Raw genomic sequence first — 18657 nt, 5'->3', positions numbered from 1 at the left:
AATTAATTTATTATTTATTTATTTTTGGCTGCGTTGGGTCTTTGTTGCTGTGCGCGGGCTTTTCTCTAGTTGCGGCGAGCGGGAGCTACTCTTTGTTGCGGTGCGTGGGTTTCTCATCACGGTGGCTTCTCTTTGTTGGGGAGCCCGGGCTCTAGGCACGTGGGCTTCAGTAGTTGTGGCTTGCGGGCTCTAGAGCACAGGCTCAGTAGTTGTGGTGCATGGGCTGAGTTGCTCCGCAGCATGTGGGATCTTCCCAGATCAGGGCTGGAACCCGTGTCCCCTGCATTGGCAGGCAGATTCTTAACCACTGCACCACCAGGGAAGTCCTAAAAAATATATCCTTGACTGTAAAAGTTTGTTGATAATTTTAGACTGGCACTTAGGAGGATTAGAACTTTTTTTAAAAAACTATTTTCTAATCTAGAAATATAGATACTTCTGATGATAACATCAGCTACCATTTACATAGGGCCTGGGGTGAACCAGTCACCTCAATTAAGTGCTTTATTTATATTGCCAGGTTTTCAAATTATGGTAAAGTTGGTACCATTTTCCCCATTTTATTTATTTATTTTTTAAATTTATTTTTGGCCGCGTTGGGTCTGTTGCTGCATGCGGGCTTTCTCTAGTTGCGGCGAGCAGGGGCTACTCTTCGTTGTGGTGCGTGGACTTCTCATTGCAATGGCTTCTTTTGTTGCGGAGCACGGGCTCTAGGCGCGCGGGCTTCAGTAGTTGCGGCACGTGGGCTCAGTAGTTGTGGCTTGCGGGCTCTAGAGCACAGGCTCAGTAGTTGTGGCACATGGGCTTAGTTGCTCCGCAGCATGTGGGATCTTCCCGGACCAGGGCTCGAATCCATGTCTCCTGCATCGGCAGATGGATTCTTAACCACTGCGCCACCAGGGAAGCCACTTCCCTATTTTAGATATGAGGAAAATGGAGGTTGAAGATGTAACTTATCTAAATTCACACAACTTGTTAGTGGCATTTCAACCCAAATCTGTACAACTACAAGGCCTATACTCTTTCCACTATACCAACTTAATCTGTTTTTAATATTGCAAAATGAAAATGATGTGTCATAGCCATTTTCTGTGTTGCTAGAATTCATTTTTGTAAAGTATATTGAATAGTTTAGAGAAAATTGATATATCAGTTAAAAAAATTATTTGGGGGACTTCCTTGGTGAAGCACTCTTAAGTCACCTGTTCCGATGATGCATGAACTAAGCTGTAAATTATTCTGTCTTTGGTGATTTTCCACAGAAGATTGACATATGAAATGAGTTGAGAGCTTCCTTTTGTAGTAGAGAGATTTTTCTGATCCACAGAAAGCTTTTCCAAAGTGGGAACTGGAGGGATTGCAACTTTAAACCAAACTTCATCTATTTGTAAAAAGAAATTAGCATAAAATTTGTAAGTAATACCTAATGCATTTTAACAGCAATTTCAACTTCCTTCTTTTCAACTACTCATTGGTGTTCTTTTATCAGATGGGAACCAGATCAAAATTCCGTTTTCCTGCGCATCCTAACAGGCACTAGTGCCTTCTCTATATGTTCAGCACTGTGCGAGGCTCTCAGAGGAATCAAAAAGATCTATGCTCTCTAGAAGTTCTCCCAGAGATCTTTAGCAGAAGTTCAAAGTCAGCCTAGTTTTGGGGTCTTTAGGACTCCTCTGAACAAAATTAATGCATTCTGGGCCTTTCCTCACCAAGATGCCTTGGACTGCTCCATCTAGTTCTGGGTCTTCGTTGGGGGGTATAACATTGTATTTGCTGTCTAGTGGAAAAGAACAAAACCATGACAAATCTCGGAGTGTCAAGTGTGAGAGTGGAGCACAGTTAATAAGGAGATCCTGTCTCTGAGTTTTCCAGGTGGGAATCTAAGCCATTATGTCAGAAATATTACCTCCAAATTAGTCCTTAGCCTTCTACATTGGTTTTTCCTGGTGGTGAGAGGAGGAACATGTGTGTCAGAAACTGCTTGGGTTGCTTGTTTAAGATGTACTTTGCAGGGGCTCCCATCCCAGACCTGCTGAATCAGACTCTCTGGGGACTCTCTCCTCTGCATTTTTACCAGGTACAGCCCAGGTACTTATTTGTGTTAAACACTGAGACCACTGTCTGTATGCAAGTTAATCTTTTAGTAAGACACTGTAAGTAGTTTGGGAGAGAAATAGCTTCCTGTCTCAGCCATAGTGTGTGCACATACAACCAAAAGAACTTAACAGAGATGTTCAAAGTGGCAAAGCTGCTGGTTTTTCTAAATCCCTGAAGGTGTTTGAATTGTTGGGATGATTTTTTTTTTGAGGCCTGTTTCTTTTTTCCCTTCCTTCTTCTTGGTGGGAAGAGGTATGTAGTAACTGAATTGGAGTCCTTTAAAATTTGTTTTAACTTTCAAAGGTTTTAAAAACTCAGACCTTTGAGAATTTGAAGTATTTATTTTAACATATGACCTGATAGTGACCTTATTTTTTTATGTTGGCCACACCGTTTCTTCAACATTTCAGAATTGCAAATCATGGAGATACTTGCTTTTGGTGCTTCTTGGAAAAAAAATAACAGAATTTGAGCCAAACCTAGGCTTTTTTACCCCACCACGTACCTCCACGGAGATAACGTGTGCACTCTTTATGGAATAATACCTATGCAGTGGGTCCTATAACATGAAAAGCATCCAAGATAATGAAGGAATCAGAGTTGTCTATTCAGATCAATACAACTCAGTATTTATAAAAACTTTACTCTGCCGTTTCCAAGGGAAAAAAAGCTACATGCATACTGGGATGCTTTATTTCATAATTTCCATCCTTATTTAAAATGGGGATTGTGTTGTCCTGTCCTCTTTTTCTCTGCTCATTCTACTTGAAGTAACCATAAATTAAAAATTTTTTGAAACAATAGGCCCCTAAGTATTTTCTAGGAGTTATTTTTAGACATTATGTGTTAAAAATAGCATTGTTATAAAGTATCCTTCCATAAACCTTCCCCATAAAAGGTGGGAAATTTAAAAGTTGTGCTTCTCACCTAAGTGTCCATCGACAGATGAATGGATAAAGAAGATGTGGCACATATATACAATGGAATATTACTCGGCCATGAAAAGAAACGAAATTGAGTTATTTGTAGTGAGATGGATGGACCTAGAGACTGTCATCTAAAAAAAAAAGGTTCTGAAGAACCTAGGGGCAGGACAGGAATAAAGACGCAGATGTAGAGAATGGACTTGAGGACACGGGGAAGGGGAAGGGTAAGTTGGGACGAAGTGAGAGAGTGGCATGAACATATATACACTACCAAATGTAAAATAGATAGCTAGTGGGAAGCAGCCGCATAGCACAGGGAGATCAGCTCGGTGCTTTGTGACCACCTAGAGGGGTGGGATACGGAGGGTGGGAGGGAGATGCAAGAGGGAGGAGATATGGGGATATATGTATATGTATAGCTGATTCACTTTGTTATAAAGCAGAAACTAACACACCATTATAGAGCAATTATACTCCAATAAAGATGTTAAAAAATAAATAAATAAATAAAAGTGCTTCTCATTGATAAAGTCTTTTTACATTAGAGCAGAGTTTGAAGTCTAGGATGAACTTGTGAGAAGTGTTGGGGTTAACTTGTGAAGTTTTAAATTTGTGTCATAATGTTGCATCTAGCCTGATGTAACTCATCTGCCAATTTCACTTGATTTTCTTTTAGAAGTAGTGCAGGGAAAATTGAGTCCCATGGGAGCTTTAACAGAGAGGCTTTCAGGAAAAATTCAAAACCTATCTTTCAACACTGGTTCTCTTGGTGTACTTATTTGCTTCCTAGACCATAAGTTCCCCAAGGGCAAAGATTGTTTTTTTGTTTTTTTTAATCTTTCAACAAATGTGTTAGAGGGTGTGAGGCAATAGGGCTATTGGGTGAACAAAATCGAAGCAGTTTCTACCTTCAAGGAGCTTAGGGGATAGGGGCAAAGGGAGGGACAGGGGCAGGCATTGCTCAGAGAGTCATTTCCTTACACTTGCGTTACAGGCTATGAAGGAAGAGCAAGGATGCTGTGAGAGTTTGACCAGGGACTCTATGCTCGCCTGATGGGAGTGACATTTAAACTGAGATCTGGAATATGGGTTAGGGATAAGGAGATAGGAGACTGAAGAGTACAGGGACATGTGAGTGTTCATGGTTGAGGGACCAAAATGTACAAAAGCATTGAGGCAGGAAGGACCTAGCACCCTCATGAAACTGAAAGAAGCAGAGTGACGGGGACATCACTAGTTGGAGGGAGAGTGGTACAAATGAAGCTGCAGAAGTAGTCTGTTTGGACCCTTTGAGGATGGAAAAGCCAGTTTAGTGAATCACAACCAGTGTTAAAAATAAAAACGAAATTGAATCAAATAGAAAAAAAAATCATATGTCAGACCTAGTAAAGATAAGTATTGTTTCATAAAACTTGTGTTTCACATATATGCATGTATGTACATACTGGGTCATAAGGTATAATTTATCTTTCTGTGGGCTGGGGTTAAAAAGACGTTTTAAGCCACTGGCAGGTCCAGGTTGGCAATAGTAAGGACCGTGGACTTTATTCTGAGGGTAATGAGAAACCACTGAAGGATTTTAAGCTGAAAGAGGTGTTCCAACTTGTCTTTTGAAAAGTTTTCCCAGGCTGCTATGTGGAGAGTAATCTGGAGAAGGGACACTAGTTAGATGCCAGATAGAGGAGTCCAGGTGAGAGATGATGGAGAGCATAAGTTCCACTAGAATGGAAGCTCCAAGAGGGCAAGGCTGTTTGTTCAATGTAGTATCCCTGCATCTAGAACAGTGCCTGGCCTGCAGCATATACCTTGTCAGTATTTGTTGAATGAATGCCTGACTTGGACTGTTGTAGTTATAGAGACGACAGAAAGTGGATTAATTGCACATAATATTCATGCCATAAAACTGAGAAGATTTGATGACTGATTGGATGTTGGGGGTGAGGAATAGGAGATTCTGGCATGAGATGGGGAACCCTGGAGGAAGATCAGGTTTAAAGGTGAAGAGCATGTGTTCAGTCTTGTATGTGTAGAGATTAAAGTTGTCTATGAGATACTCAAGTGGAGACATTTAAGTTCGTAGTTGAAAATAATGCCTGCTTGACACAGAGTAGACAATTAATAAATCTTTGTTGAATAAGCAAATGCTGCTTGGCATATCCACGGTAGAAAGTTAGATTCTAACTTTTCTGATTATAGTAGTATTACTTAGAGGTAAAGGGACACTGTCAGATTGGGAGTTCTTGCTTTAGCCCCTCTGCTGTAATACTGATACCTCTTCTATAAGGCATGGAAATGTGCATTAGTTACAAAGTGTATTAGGAGAGGGAACCAAATAGGAACAAGTAACAGTAGTAGAATTTTTTAAAAAAATTTTAATGTACCTTTTATTTTGAATGTGTTGAAAACTGGTTTTATTTTATCAATTCTATGACATTGTGGGCATTTATATAACTCAGTATTTTATCTATAATTATAATCACTTTGCTAGAAATTGGAAAGGGAAGTTGCCACATTTCATGCCAGTCATGTGAAATGTAAAGGAATGTTACACTGTCACTTTGGAATTACTACTTCAGAAGGGTTTTCATGTGTATGTTCATTGTTTTGGTTTGTTTTGTTTTGTTTTAGTGATAAAAATAGTACATGCTTGTTGAAACAGTTCCAGCAAAACAAAAATACCTCCCTGTTCCACAAACGTATATGCACGCAATGGCTCTGTTCCTTACTCCTGAAAAATAACCAGTGTCCACTGTTGGAATGATGTTCTTCAATCAACAATTTTGATATGAAAGAAAAAATAGAAAATAATGTCTCAGATTTAAACCTCTATGAATTACTACTCTTTTCTTAGCATCTCTCAAGTCCTCCCACTTCTCTCTGTCCCTGTGGCTTCTTACCTCGTCCAGGTCACCATCCACTCTGATGACCCTGTTGTGGACTCCTCTCTGCACTTCCTCCCTGGCCCTGTAGTCTGTTCCTCTGTCAGTCAGAGTGCTATTTTAAAAACCCTCAGGGGATGGTTACTTCCCTGCTTAAAACTATTTGATGGCTCCCCACTGCCTTCAAATAAAATTCATTTTTCTGATCCTGCTGTATAAACCTGGGAATGATGTGGTTTCTTCTTACCTTTAACCTGCCTCATTCCATCACCCCCCCCCCACCCCCTGTCCCCTTGCCTATGAAGCTCTAGTCACCCTGGTTCCCTTTTAGTTCTTTGGTTAAGCCAAGCTATTGCCAATTTCAGGGCCTTATCTATTCTTTTTTTTTATATATAAATTTATTTATTTATGTATTTATTTTTGGCTGTGTTGGGTCTTCGTTGCTGCATGAGGGCTTTCTCTAGTTGCGGCGAGCGAGAGCTACTCTTCCTTGCGGTGCGTGGGCTTCTGATTGTGGTGGCTTCTCTTGTGGAGCATGGTCTCTAGGCGCGCGGGCTTCAGTAGCAGCATGCGGGATCAGTAGTTGTGGCTCATGGGCTCTAGAGCGCAGGCTCAGTAGTTGTGGCTCGCGGGCTTAGTTGCTCCACGGCATGTGGGATCTTCCCAGACCAGGGATTGAACCCGTGTCTCCTGCATTGGCAGGCGGACTCTTAACCACTAGGGAAGTCCAGGGCCTTATCTATTCTATCTGAAGACTTCCATCCAGAAGACTGCACCCCTGTGTCTTCCCCCCAAGTTTCTAGTCTCAGCCTAAATACCATTGCCTCAGAGAAGCCTTCCCCCAATCACCCTATTGCAGATAGGTTCCCCACTCACTTGATTCACTTCCTTCTTAGCACTTATCACTAGATATACTTGTTTCTTTACCTGTTTATTATCTGTCTCCCTCACTTGATTTTATTTACTTATTTTAAAATTTTTATTGGAGTATAATTGATTTACAATGTGTTAGTTTCAGGTTAGTACAGCAAAGTGAATCAGTTATACATACACCCCCTCACTTGATTTTAAATTCCGTGAGGTCAAGGACTATGTATCTCTTCTTCCTGACTGTCTACCCACAGCTTGGTATATAGTAGGTGCTGGTAGCAGGGGAACTATCTGTCCCGCTTGCCAGGAACTGAGTTTCCCAGAATTCGGGACTTTCAGTGCTAAAACCAGGACAGTCCTAAGCAAACCAAGATGTTTGGTCACCCTAGATGGTAGTAATCACTTGCATTAGTTGTATTTGTGGAATGAATATGTGAAAAAGAGCTCAGCATGCTAATTAGCTATAAAAAACCTCTGAGGTTTATCCATTTGGGCTTTTATTCTCCTTTTCTGGGGTGCAGAATCTGTATCCCACTTTTGTGTGATCATGGGAGGTTTGATTAAAGAGATGAGATTTAATTTCCTTTAAGTAAGTAATTTCCTTTAAATAAGTTGCTTTATTACAGATTGATCCCAACATGGCATTGCAAAAAGTACACTGTGAATGATGGGGTGGGGGAATTAAATCCTAAGGTTTATGAGTCTTCACATATTGATGGATTAGGATTCTAATTTTAACCAGAATAATACTATTTTAATAAATACTACCTTAGTGCAATTAGACTTGCTTTATTTTAGGGTCTCAGTTTTGGCTGTCTAGTTTATTGTTAAATATGGTTTTCAAGCAATGTTAATGAAACTGCTCTAGAAGCCAGATGTGGCATCCTACACAGTCTTACCTATAGTGTGTTGGGCATTGGCATTACTCTCAGCAGATCTTTAGTTCAGCTTAAGTTTGATAAACCATGTGGGCACCCCACACAGCCATTCCATCCTAGAGCAATGCTGAGATAAGTAGGGGAGGTTTTCACTAGATGTGATGAAATACAGGGAGGATGGTGAGAGAGAACCACTGGACACACAGAAATGTCATCTCAACCAGTGTGGCACAGTGAAGCGGGCTAGCAGGAGAGAGCTGCAGAGGGACCTACCCCTGTGCATGAATCAGTTTTAGATTGGCTTTTTTGAGTATTGGTGTTGGATAAATCAACCCCTACAGGTAACAAATCTGATGATCTCTTCATGTGTGGAGTGTTGGCAAAACCTTTCTGTTGCACATTAGTGTGTCCAGCTGTATTTATGAGCCCTCAGAATATAAAGGACTTGGGCTTCCCTGGTGGCACAGTGGTTAAGAATCCGCCTGCCAATGCAGGGGACACGGGTTCAAGCCCTGGTCCGGGAAGGTCCCACATGCCGTGGAGCAACTAAGCCCGTGCGCCATAGCTACTGAGGCTGTGCTCTAGAGCCCGCGAGCCACAACTACTGAAGCCCGCGCGCCTAGAGCCCATGCTGTGCAACAAGAGAAGCCACTGCAATGAGAAGCCTGTGCACCGCAAAGAAGAGCAGCCCCTGCTCACCGCAGCTAGAGAAAGGTCACCGCAACAACGAAGACCCACTGCAGCCAAAAATAATAAATAAATAAATAAAATAAATTTATTTAGGAAAAAAAAAGAATTTGAAGGACTTAACTGTGAAGAGTAGCCTTGCCATGAGTTCCCCCAGTAACTTCCTATACAATTCTCAGCTTGTGGAAAGGATATCTTTCACACTTTTTAAGAAGAAGGTCTTTGCTGTCTCTGTACTATTGTTAATATGGTATTTAATGTAGTAGAAGAAGAAGGACTGTGCCTATCAGATGCAGTTGTTTGCTGATGGAGAGACATTTGTTAGGTTTTTAGTATAGAGTGAAATCTCTTTAACAGCAGGATGATACTAACACGTTAACACTTTAGTTACAGTAACTTTTTTTTTTTTTAATTTGATGGAGGTTTTATTAAATCTGTGAGAGCCTTAAGAAGACATTTTTTTTAAAAATTTATTTATTTATTTTATTTTTGGCTGTGTTGGGTCTTCGTTTCTGTGCGAGGGCTTTCTCTAGTTGCAGCAAGCGGGGGCCACTCTTCATCGCAGTGCGCGGGCCTCTCACTATCGCGGCCTCTCGTTGCAGAGCACAGGCTCCAGACGCGCAGGCTCAGTAGTTGTGGCTCACGGGCCTAGTTGCTCCACGGCATGTGGGATCTTCCCAGACCAGGGCTCGAACCCGTGTCCCCCGCATTGGTAGGCAGATTCTCAACCACTGCGCCACCAGAGAAGCCCTAGTTACAGTAACTTTTAATGGATATCTACTGCTTGTAATGTATCTACTGCTTGTTTCAGGAAAGGATTTGATTGCTAGCATATCCAAATCCCTGTTATAATGAGTTGGTATTAAAACAGAATTCTAGTGCATTTGTGAACCTCAAAGGGTCAGGAAGTACACTACTTACCAGAAGTCTAATTTTTATAAATTTGCATGAAGGTAATGTGGAAAAGAGATAATAGTAAAGGCCATACACAAATTACCATATAACCCAGCAGTACCACTCCTAGGTATTTATCCAAGTGAAATAAAAACTAATGTTTACACAAAAACCTGTACATGAACAAATAATTGCCCCAAGATGGAAACAACCCAAATGTTTTTCAACTGGCAGATGGATAAAGTGTGGTGTATCCACACAATGGAATACTACTTTGCAATAAAAAGAAACAAACTGCTGATACCTGTCCAATCTAAATGCATTATACTAAGTGAGGAAACCAGATTCAAAAGACTACACACTATATGATTCCATTTTTGTGATATTTTACAATAGGCAGATCTGTAGGGACAGAAAACAGGTATGTGATTGCCAGGGGATGGAGGGAGAGATATGAAGAGCACTTACTTCCTGAAAAGGCTTCAGATCATAAACACTCTACTTTTTCATACCAAAATGGTAACTCCTATTGACCAGTGCAAATTACAGCAAAATTTGGGGGGTGATGGAACTGTCCTATATCTTGATTGTGTGAGTGGTTCAACTGTATGTATTTGTCAAACTCATAGAACCATCCATAAGAAAGGATAAAAGGTACTGTATGTAAATTACACCCTCAAGTTTTTAAAAGACTGTAAACACACAAACATTGCTGTAATTTGCATTTGGTCAATAGGAGTTACCATTTTGGTGTGGAAAAAGTAGAGTGTTCTTATGATCTGAAGTCTTTTCAGGAAGTTAGTATGCTAGCTCTGTCTAAAGAAATGAGAAGAGTAACATTTCGTTACTGCTTATGAAGAAGAGATGGTGTCAGCTGTTAATCTGAGAAGGTCATTTTCTCATTCTGGCCAAGGAGGGTATACTCCTAAAATAGAAGGAGACTGGAAGAAGAAAACATATTTTATAGCAGTCTGTTTTTAAAAAATTTGTCTTGGCACTTAACCTATAATTGTATAGCACCAACATCATCAAGGAATAATACTACTAGTATTTATTAGTTATATTTTTCTCTCTTTTGGCCCAAGGGGAAAATGTAAACCATGATTGAAATAGGAGCTAGGATTTTATCTGCCCTAGTTTGAATCCTGGTTCTGTCCTGTACTAGCTGTATTACCTTGGGTGAGTTACTTAACCTCTCCTGCTCCTTAGTTTCTCTATCTTTAAATGGGGAAGATAACGATACTTACCTTAAGGCGGTTGTGAAGATTAAATGTTAGATGCTTAGAAAAGTACCTGGCATCTAGTAAGTACAATATAATTTTGGGCTGGTATTGATATTAGCAGAAAGCAAGAGAGTAAGTATCCTTTTTTTGTGTTTTTGAGTGACTGGACTGAGTTGGGGAGAAGTAACAGGAGAGAGAAACCATGTGAGAGAGCAAATCCTGGTTGTAACCATGTCTTACTAAATGGCGTATCTCTTCTCCTTTAAGCTCACTTAAATCACCAGGACAAGGCAGAGGTGGTGAATGGGAATATTTGGGTTGTCAAATTAGGATTCCCATGTAGAGGCCAGCATACTTACTGCTTGACCCTGGGTTCAGCACCAGAAATATACTTTTTTTTTTTTCCTGGTTTAGGCATCCAAAATAAAAAATGACCTCAGAAATTTGTAGTTTGTCAGCTTATTCAGAACAGCCCCACAAATGCCAATTTTACCATGAATTATAGATAATAAGAGGGTGCTCAGAGTATTAGCTATACCAATAAGAACAGGGAGCAAATTACCTTTGTAGACATGGTTCTTATCGTATCAATTGCTGAGAATCAGTACTTCTGTAACTTACAGAGGAAATTCGGGGGTAGCCTTCAGTTTAGTTTTCTAGTCACTTTTCCATTTCAGACATACATTTCCCATTAAGAGTGAGGGAACAGATTTTTTTTGGCCGTGCCGTGCAGCTTGTGGGATCCTCGACCAGGGATCAGGGACCAGGGATCGAACCCGGGCCCGCTACAGTGAAAGATCAGAGTCCTAACCATTTAGCACTTAGGAGTGCTGGCAGTCAGTCTGTTCATGTGACCAAAGTTCCCATGATGTCCTTCGATTGAAACCACAAAGAAGTAGAAGAGATCTAGAGAAGGTGGGCATTTTATTATTTTTGGATATATTTTCTCTGTGAACAAAACTCACATGGCTACTTTTGCCCTCTCAGGAGCTCTTGTCCCTGGCAAAGCGGAAACGAAGTGACTCTGAAGAGAAGGAGCCGCCTGTTAGTCAGCCTGCAGCCTCCTCAGACTCGGAGACGTCTAACAGTGATGATGAGGTGGGTGTGGAGGGCTAGGCCTCTGGGACTAATGAGTGTTTGAGGGTCCTGAGTTGGTGACTCCTGGCAGCCTCTTTTCCTTAAACTGAGACCTTCCTGCCTAAGATCTATGAGAACTTCTTGGGGAAAGAAAATTGTGTATGGAAAGCTCTCGCATTGTGATGTTCTTTGTACTGCTAGTTACCTAGTGGGTACCTCTGCAGTGCATTCGTGGCCATTTTTAGTCTTTTATTTTCAGCCCTTTTGCAGAGGGAGCACAACTTGTTAGTCACCATCTCTTTTATTTTTTGTCACCTTTTTATTCCCACTTTTATGTTAGAAAAGAAAGTCTATCAGTAATGCCTGATAAAGTATTAGTGGGAAATACTTTAGCAAGATAAGAAGCTTTCTTTGGGTAGATGGAATCAACATCCCTCAGAGTAGTGGCATTAGCTTTTAATGAGAAACGTCCAGCTGTTCATTGTTTAAGCCAAGGTGACTTTCCCAAACTGCTGCCCACCACCAAACAAGGCCCTGAAAGATCCAGAACTTTAATGGAAGAGAGAGATTAGGGGAAAGGTCTTTGAAGCACTCCTACATGTCCCTCATTTGATTTAAAATACTTTTTTTCCCTTAGTAATTTCCTGGGGGGAGGCCGGATATCATCTTTCTGTTTAATCTCTTACCCTGCAGTCTAGGAAAATATTTTTAACAGTGTACTAACAGTATTTTGTTTTAAAGTTCCTCTAAAGTAAAAAATGTTTTTTATTATAATGAAATTTAGTTAACAGCTAGAACAGTATTTACCAGTGCCCTGCATATGCAAATTAGGAACGATTGCATTCTGATTGACTGTACTGATATTCTCTTAATCTTAAATAATTCAACAGACCTAAAATTGCTTTGATAGCAAGAGGTAGTGAATGTGCAAGTTTTATTCTTTTGTTTCGTTTATTTTTCATGGAGGTACTATAATCCCTCTAAAATTGATAAAGTAACCCAATCTGCTTAGAAAAACAGTGGATTCTATGAAGTAATTTGCTTTGTTTTGTTTTTCTATTTTAAAAAAATGCAAAGATAATACAGGAAAATCTTGAAATAATTCCCTTTCCCACTATTCCTACATCAACTCCTTTCATTTTCCATGTTTCAGAAGTCAGCTGCTGTGGGATATTAAGTTTGAATCTGTGTTGTGTTTGGAATACCCTGTAACATGTTTATTGTCTTTGTACTTCCTTGAGATACAATCAATAACTATCCTTTGAAGCATTTTGTTTTCCATATTCCTGTCATTAAATCACTCCTAAGTATGCAGTTGCTGTAGGGATTCCCTTCATCCTTTTGAGCTGCTTCTACCAGAAGGTCAACGTATGTATCAACTGCACAGCATTAGAGGAGCCCAAAACTTGTGCTAGGGTAGATCCAGCGTCCGTAAAAATATTTACAGCTTAGGATTCCCTTTGTCACTCGCAGCTACTTAACCAAGTCTGAGAGTCTTCCCCTTAGAATGCTACCAGCTACTTATGTACTTATTGGAGAAAAAGCTGACAGGCAAGCTGTACCCTGTCTAGTGGGGATTGAGATTGAGAGTTTGCGTAACTTTCCCCCCAAGGTTCTTAGCTCTTGCTGCTGCCTCCAAGTCCCAGCCCCCTGGCCCACTGGCTTCTGGCAGCTCTACTCTAGTCCCTCCTCACCCTGCACTGGGAATAGCAGTCTCTATATCATGGCCATTCTGAAAAGAGCCTGTTTTTTGGTCTGCATTATCACTTTCTGGCCCAGGCTACTAGCTTAAGCACAGAGCACCCCAAAGTTAGGGTAAATACTTCATTATTTTGGACAATTAAGAAAATCCTTTTTTTAAAAATCCTGCCAACCACTAGAGAACTCAGTGGTATTGTAAACTCAGATTTATGGCTGCCATAGAGATATTTTAGAGTGGGTAGGGGACTTCTGAGAGATCCTTAGAACAGTGTTTGAGACAGAGGCTCTTGTTTTTTTTTCTCTCTCATAATGAATATTCATACATCTTTGTAGGTGAAACCCATATACTGAAATAATTTGCTATGTTTTCTAGTTTCTGCTATGGCTTTAATATCCTTATTATCTACGAACTAACCTTTTAGAAATTTGGTTGTTAAAATGGCAGTTCTCAGTCAGATGGAGCCTGCTTGTACTAGAAGCTACTCTGGAGTTTTTTCAAATACACCTCCCAACCCTTTTCCCCTCCCACATGACTCTTGTTTATTGTCATTAATGATGATGAATACAGGTAGAAAGAAGTATGTTGTTCTCCTCAGATTTGCTAGGACAGAAAACTAGTCAGGAACAACTGATTTAGGAGGTTAATGGCTAGTTTGTTTTAAGGAGAGACATGCACTGACTTTAGAGCAAGAAGATATCTAGCTAATTGATGGGGGTGGGGAGGGGGACACAGAGAAGTTATGAAAGTTTCCTATCCAGAAAAAAGTGGGTACATTGGTTATTAAGTATAAGGCTCAATTAGGGGGAATTCCTTGGTGGTCCAGTGGTTAGGACTCTGCGCTTTAATTGCCAAGGGCCCGGGTTCAATCCTTGGTCAGGGAACTAACATCCACAAGCTGTGCTGCATGGCAAAAAATAAAGCTTCAATTAAGGAGAGAATAGTAGATATCTTGTGTATTATTTTTGATGAGTGAATTATTCTCAGTCATATCTTAGGCACATGAGAAGTAGAACTCTTTCTGTAAGGTTTACATTGACCAAGCCTGGGAAATTGCAAAGCACACCTCAGTGGTAGGTTATAATGCTGTGGTGTGGCATTTTGGTGCTGTCACTTCCTGTCCCTGAAAGCATTTGGTAAGAGAAGCCACCACCAAGGGTGCGGACAGGAGTGGCCGGGAAGAAAAATAACAGGGTTAGGAGGAGGAGAGCTAGCAGTGCTCATTCATGAGATTTAAAGTTTAAAAAAAAATGGCCAAAACAAAAAAGTCCATTTGTTAGGAGGAACAGAGTCCTAAATTGGGTACTTCAGAGTCCTTTTTAGAAACATGGTGAATCTCGTGGAAACAGATAGCTGCACCTAGATAAGAAATAAGAATAAAGCCTAGATTTTCCCTTGTTACCAGTAAAAATCATGTTATCAATAGATAACAAGAAAACCCTTTATCTGTTGTTCAAAATTGAATATAACTACATTAGACAAAGTAAGGAAACAGCTGAATTATGTTCTATTGCCCTGTGTCTGAGCGAGAATGATTATTTTAAAAAGCTTCACGTACAGTCCTGTTTTCAACATTTTTGAGAAATAAAAACATTTGGCCCAGCCCTGTAGTTCAGCACTTGTCACCTGTTTTTTCTTCCCCAGAACTTCCTGGATACATTTTATGCTCCAGCTTACTACCTCTTCAGAGACTCTGGCCTCTTCTTGCTTTTCCCCCATTCCATTTTTTTCTACTTTCTTTCTTTCTGAAGCTTCTTCTCTTTCTCTCTTTTCCCATTTAATCTTTTGAGCGCTCCCACTTTGATCTAGTTGCACTCCTATTCCCACTATGTTATCGCTTGCTGGCTCCAATATTTTTAGTAATAGAACATTTTGAAAAAGATACAACTTTTACTTAAAATTCATTTAGTAATAACTTTTCCAGGAAGTCGGCCTAGATACCCAAGAGCATTTTGTTGTTGCTTTACCATGCAGATAATACATAATCAGCACATACTGATAAAGACCTTCACTGCTAAGCTAATATTTTCCTGTGTGTATATTCATTTAGTAAGGTTTTCATACACACAATACCTCTGGAAAAAGATGTTCCATATAGATGAAATATCCCAATACTAAAACTAAACTCTTGAAAGTTTAAAATATAAAACCACTATATTTGAAAAATTTTTTGATATTATTATATATAGATTTTTAAACTGATTTAGTCATGATTATGAATGACAGTTCTTATACTGTGAAATAATGACTTCCAAAATACCAAGCTCTGTGGTGCTGGTTTTTATCTTTCCTTTCTCCCCCAGTACCGAAGTTAAGCAGTGGCCATTGTTCTCATCTCCTAGTAATCTGCTCTACTTCCACCTTCCTATGTCTCTGATCTGCTCTGGGGTCAGGAAACCAGGGAGCCCCATAGAGTTTAGGTTGGAATACTCTGCTTTAGTACTTGAATTTAACAATAGCTATTTGAATTTCTCATAAGCGTTTTTTTTTTAATAAGTTTATGTATGTATGTATGTATTTATTTATGGCTGTGTTGGGTCTTTGTTGCTGCACGCGGGCTTTCTCTAGTTGTGGCGAACGCGGGCTACTCTTCGTTGCGGTGCACGGGCTTCTCATTGCGGTGGCGTCTCTTGTTGAGGAGCACAGGCTCTAGGCGCCTGGGCTTCAGTAGTTGTGGCACACGGGCTTCAGTAGTTGTGGCTCGCGGGCTCAGTAGTTGTGGCTTGCAGGCTCTAGAGCACAGGCTTAGTAGTTGTGGCGCATGGGCTTAGTTCCTCCATGGCGTGTGGGATCTTCCTGGACCTGGGCTCCAACTCGTGTCCCCTGCATTGGCAGGCAGATTCTTAACCACTGCTCCACCAGGGAAGTCCCCCCCCCCTTTTTTTTTTAGCATGCTTCTCAGTTCTTGGCTATGTAGATTACCATACAGTAGCACCTCATTTATCTAGATACCTAAAATCTCATCACAAGAAAAATAAAGTGATTTTCATGGCCCACTTGCTTAAACTGTGTACAACAAATTCTGACACTTCCTACCAAACAGTGCAGTGGAGTACTGATTATATTTTACATTTTTTTGGTATCATTTGTTTCACTTTTGTTTTTATCTCCATAACCAGACTATAAGTTTTTGTGATTGAGTGTAGGGATTCTCTGTGTTTTCCAGTTATATATAAGTGATTGCTTGATTATAAGATACAGTAGTGCCCTTTGTACTTTGTTTGATTAATTACAAATAATTAATTTCTTTTAAGGGAAAAGAAAACTTAGCTATTCCTCACTGTTCTTCAGGCTGACATTTGCATATACTCTTCAACTTTGCTGACCCTTTTCTATCTTCAGTGTCTTCACAGGGAAAAAATACCTAAATCAGGAACCATGCCCTCTCCACACACCTCTTTGTTGGCTACTGTTAAGATCTAGAATAATGACTACCGAATCCTTTTGACAAACACTTCAATTTAGTGTAACACTCAGTTCATATAGAATCCTACAACTTTAAAACTCCAAGGGGTCGTAGAGATCATTTAGATTCCCTTATTTCAGATAAGAAAACAGGCTCCCAGAAGTTCTGGTTTCCTTTTTCCATCATAAAATAGTACCCTTCATTTATATAGAACTTCATGGTTTCTAATGTGCTCTTAGCGTCTTTTATTCTGTCTCCTTTGAGTCTCACACTACCCTGATAGGTGGTCAAGGTGGTATTATTATTCCTACTTTACAGATAAGGAAACAGTCTCAGGTTGAGGGCTTGGGCCTTTATTCCAGTTCTTTTAACCTCTAGTCCCATAGTTTATCACTAGCCCAGCTGTTCTTCTTGAACCCTACTTACCTCAGAGTATTTCATTTCACTGTAAATTCGTTTCAGGAGTAACTGGGCTGCAATGGTTTCTACTCTGGGTCCTGAGACCTAGAATATGATCTTCCTTGTCCATTAGAGATAACCTCTCTGAAATGTTGAAGTTTCTTTGCTTTTCTGCCTCCAGGATAAAAGTACTCAGCATGTCAATGGCACCCAAGACCAAGGCAACCACTCCCCACCCCATGTTCCTTCCTGTCTTTCAGCTGAATGCCAGGAAGGTCAGCTGCTTCCCAGAGTAGGGACCTGCTTATAACAACCCCTACACTCTCAGTCTGGCACAGGGTTATGTAGTACTTTCTAACCCTCCTTGTATCATTAGATAATTGCCGTCCATTAGAGTATCAGTTACAGCAGTGAGAGTCAAAGTGCTAATCTCTTTTAATTTATTAGTTAAGAAGACATCTTCCTTCTAGTCACTGTTTTAGGTTTTCATCACTGCATTATACGTAATACTTTCCTGGTGTTTTGTGTGAGCCTGCATGCATGTAGAATGCTTGGGAAAAGCAGGGTGTCAGTGTGTATTAGAGTCCTGACTGACAGTGGACCCTTTCCCTTTCCCAGATTGTTTTTAAGCAGCTCTCCTTGGGGGATGCTCTGGCCTCTGTACTCAGATGCAGATCAGCAGGCACTCATTTTCTCATTCTTGCCTTCTGTGTGGTGCATTTTAGAGCACTTTTAAGGTCACAACAGAGCTTGCCTTTCAGTGAAGCCATAGTTCCCAAAACAAATTAAGAAAAGCCAGGTCATTTCTTCTACTCTCTGATGGATGGGCAAAGCCTGAGAGCATCTCTTTAATCCTGTACTGTACTCTTTAGACTCCATTTACTACCACACTCTGGCAATGAAAGAATTAGTTTTCCTTCTGTCTTAGAGTCAACAGAATAAGGCTTTTGCAAGAATAGGTGAGCAATCTCTGGGCTAATGGCTGGGTTAAGATATTTCTATGCCAGTTTTGCCTACCACAAGTCTTGACCATCTCCTTTATGGTTTATTAGATTCTGTGATCTTGAGAGAAGAGGTACTGGGCAAATATTTAAAATATGTGCTCAGACCAAAAAAAACACTCAGGAGCCTCTGGTTTAAAGGAGTAAATGTAAAATATTACAAATACGATCTACTCTGCAGGAAAAAAAATCTTTTGGGAAATTATCAGTACCCATTTGAGTCTCTTTCTCTATATTAAATAGGAGTAATGAGACTGGTCCCCATATTTTAAGTGATTATTTTATTTCCCTAAAACCCTGTCATATATAGTGAGTTTGGTTGTTTGCCATTGGCATGACAGACTCTATTGAGTTAGCCTCATGGGAGGTGAGGCACCTTTGTCATCTCATTTCTTTTGAAAATTGTGTTGGAAGGAAAAAGACCAAGGTTCCCTTCCCACACTCAGGTTCAGCCAGGCAAGCCCTTGTTAAATTGAAACATTTTATTTCTTCTATTTTAACTCTTATCTTTTCTCTCTCCCCTCCAGGGGATAAGCATCATAGGCTATAGATGACAGTTGCTAAGCTTAGGCAATGGCAGATTGCAGCAGATAGACAGTGGAAGGATAAGGAAACCAGATA

General features: G+C 40.3%; 1 protein-coding gene across 1 annotated transcript in view; it reads left to right on the top strand.

The window, feature by feature from the left end:
• The window catches only part of RTF1 (RTF1 homolog, Paf1/RNA polymerase II complex component), a 44804-nt gene that overhangs the window by 1987 nt on the left and 24160 nt on the right, over nucleotides 1-18657 (top strand). The window contains exon 2 of the mRNA XM_061180474.1: nucleotides 11442-11552. Coding sequence (XP_061036457.1) covers nucleotides 11442-11552 — 111 coding nt within the window. The remainder of the gene's footprint in view (nucleotides 1-11441; nucleotides 11553-18657) is intronic.

Source organism: Eubalaena glacialis, chromosome 2, assembly GCF_028564815.1.
Source record: "Eubalaena glacialis isolate mEubGla1 chromosome 2, mEubGla1.1.hap2.+ XY, whole genome shotgun sequence".
NCBI classification, from domain to species: Eukaryota; Metazoa; Chordata; class Mammalia; order Artiodactyla; family Balaenidae; genus Eubalaena; species Eubalaena glacialis.
The sequence above is the reverse complement of the archived record's forward strand: the minus strand, read 5'-3'. Positions and strand labels throughout refer to the sequence as shown.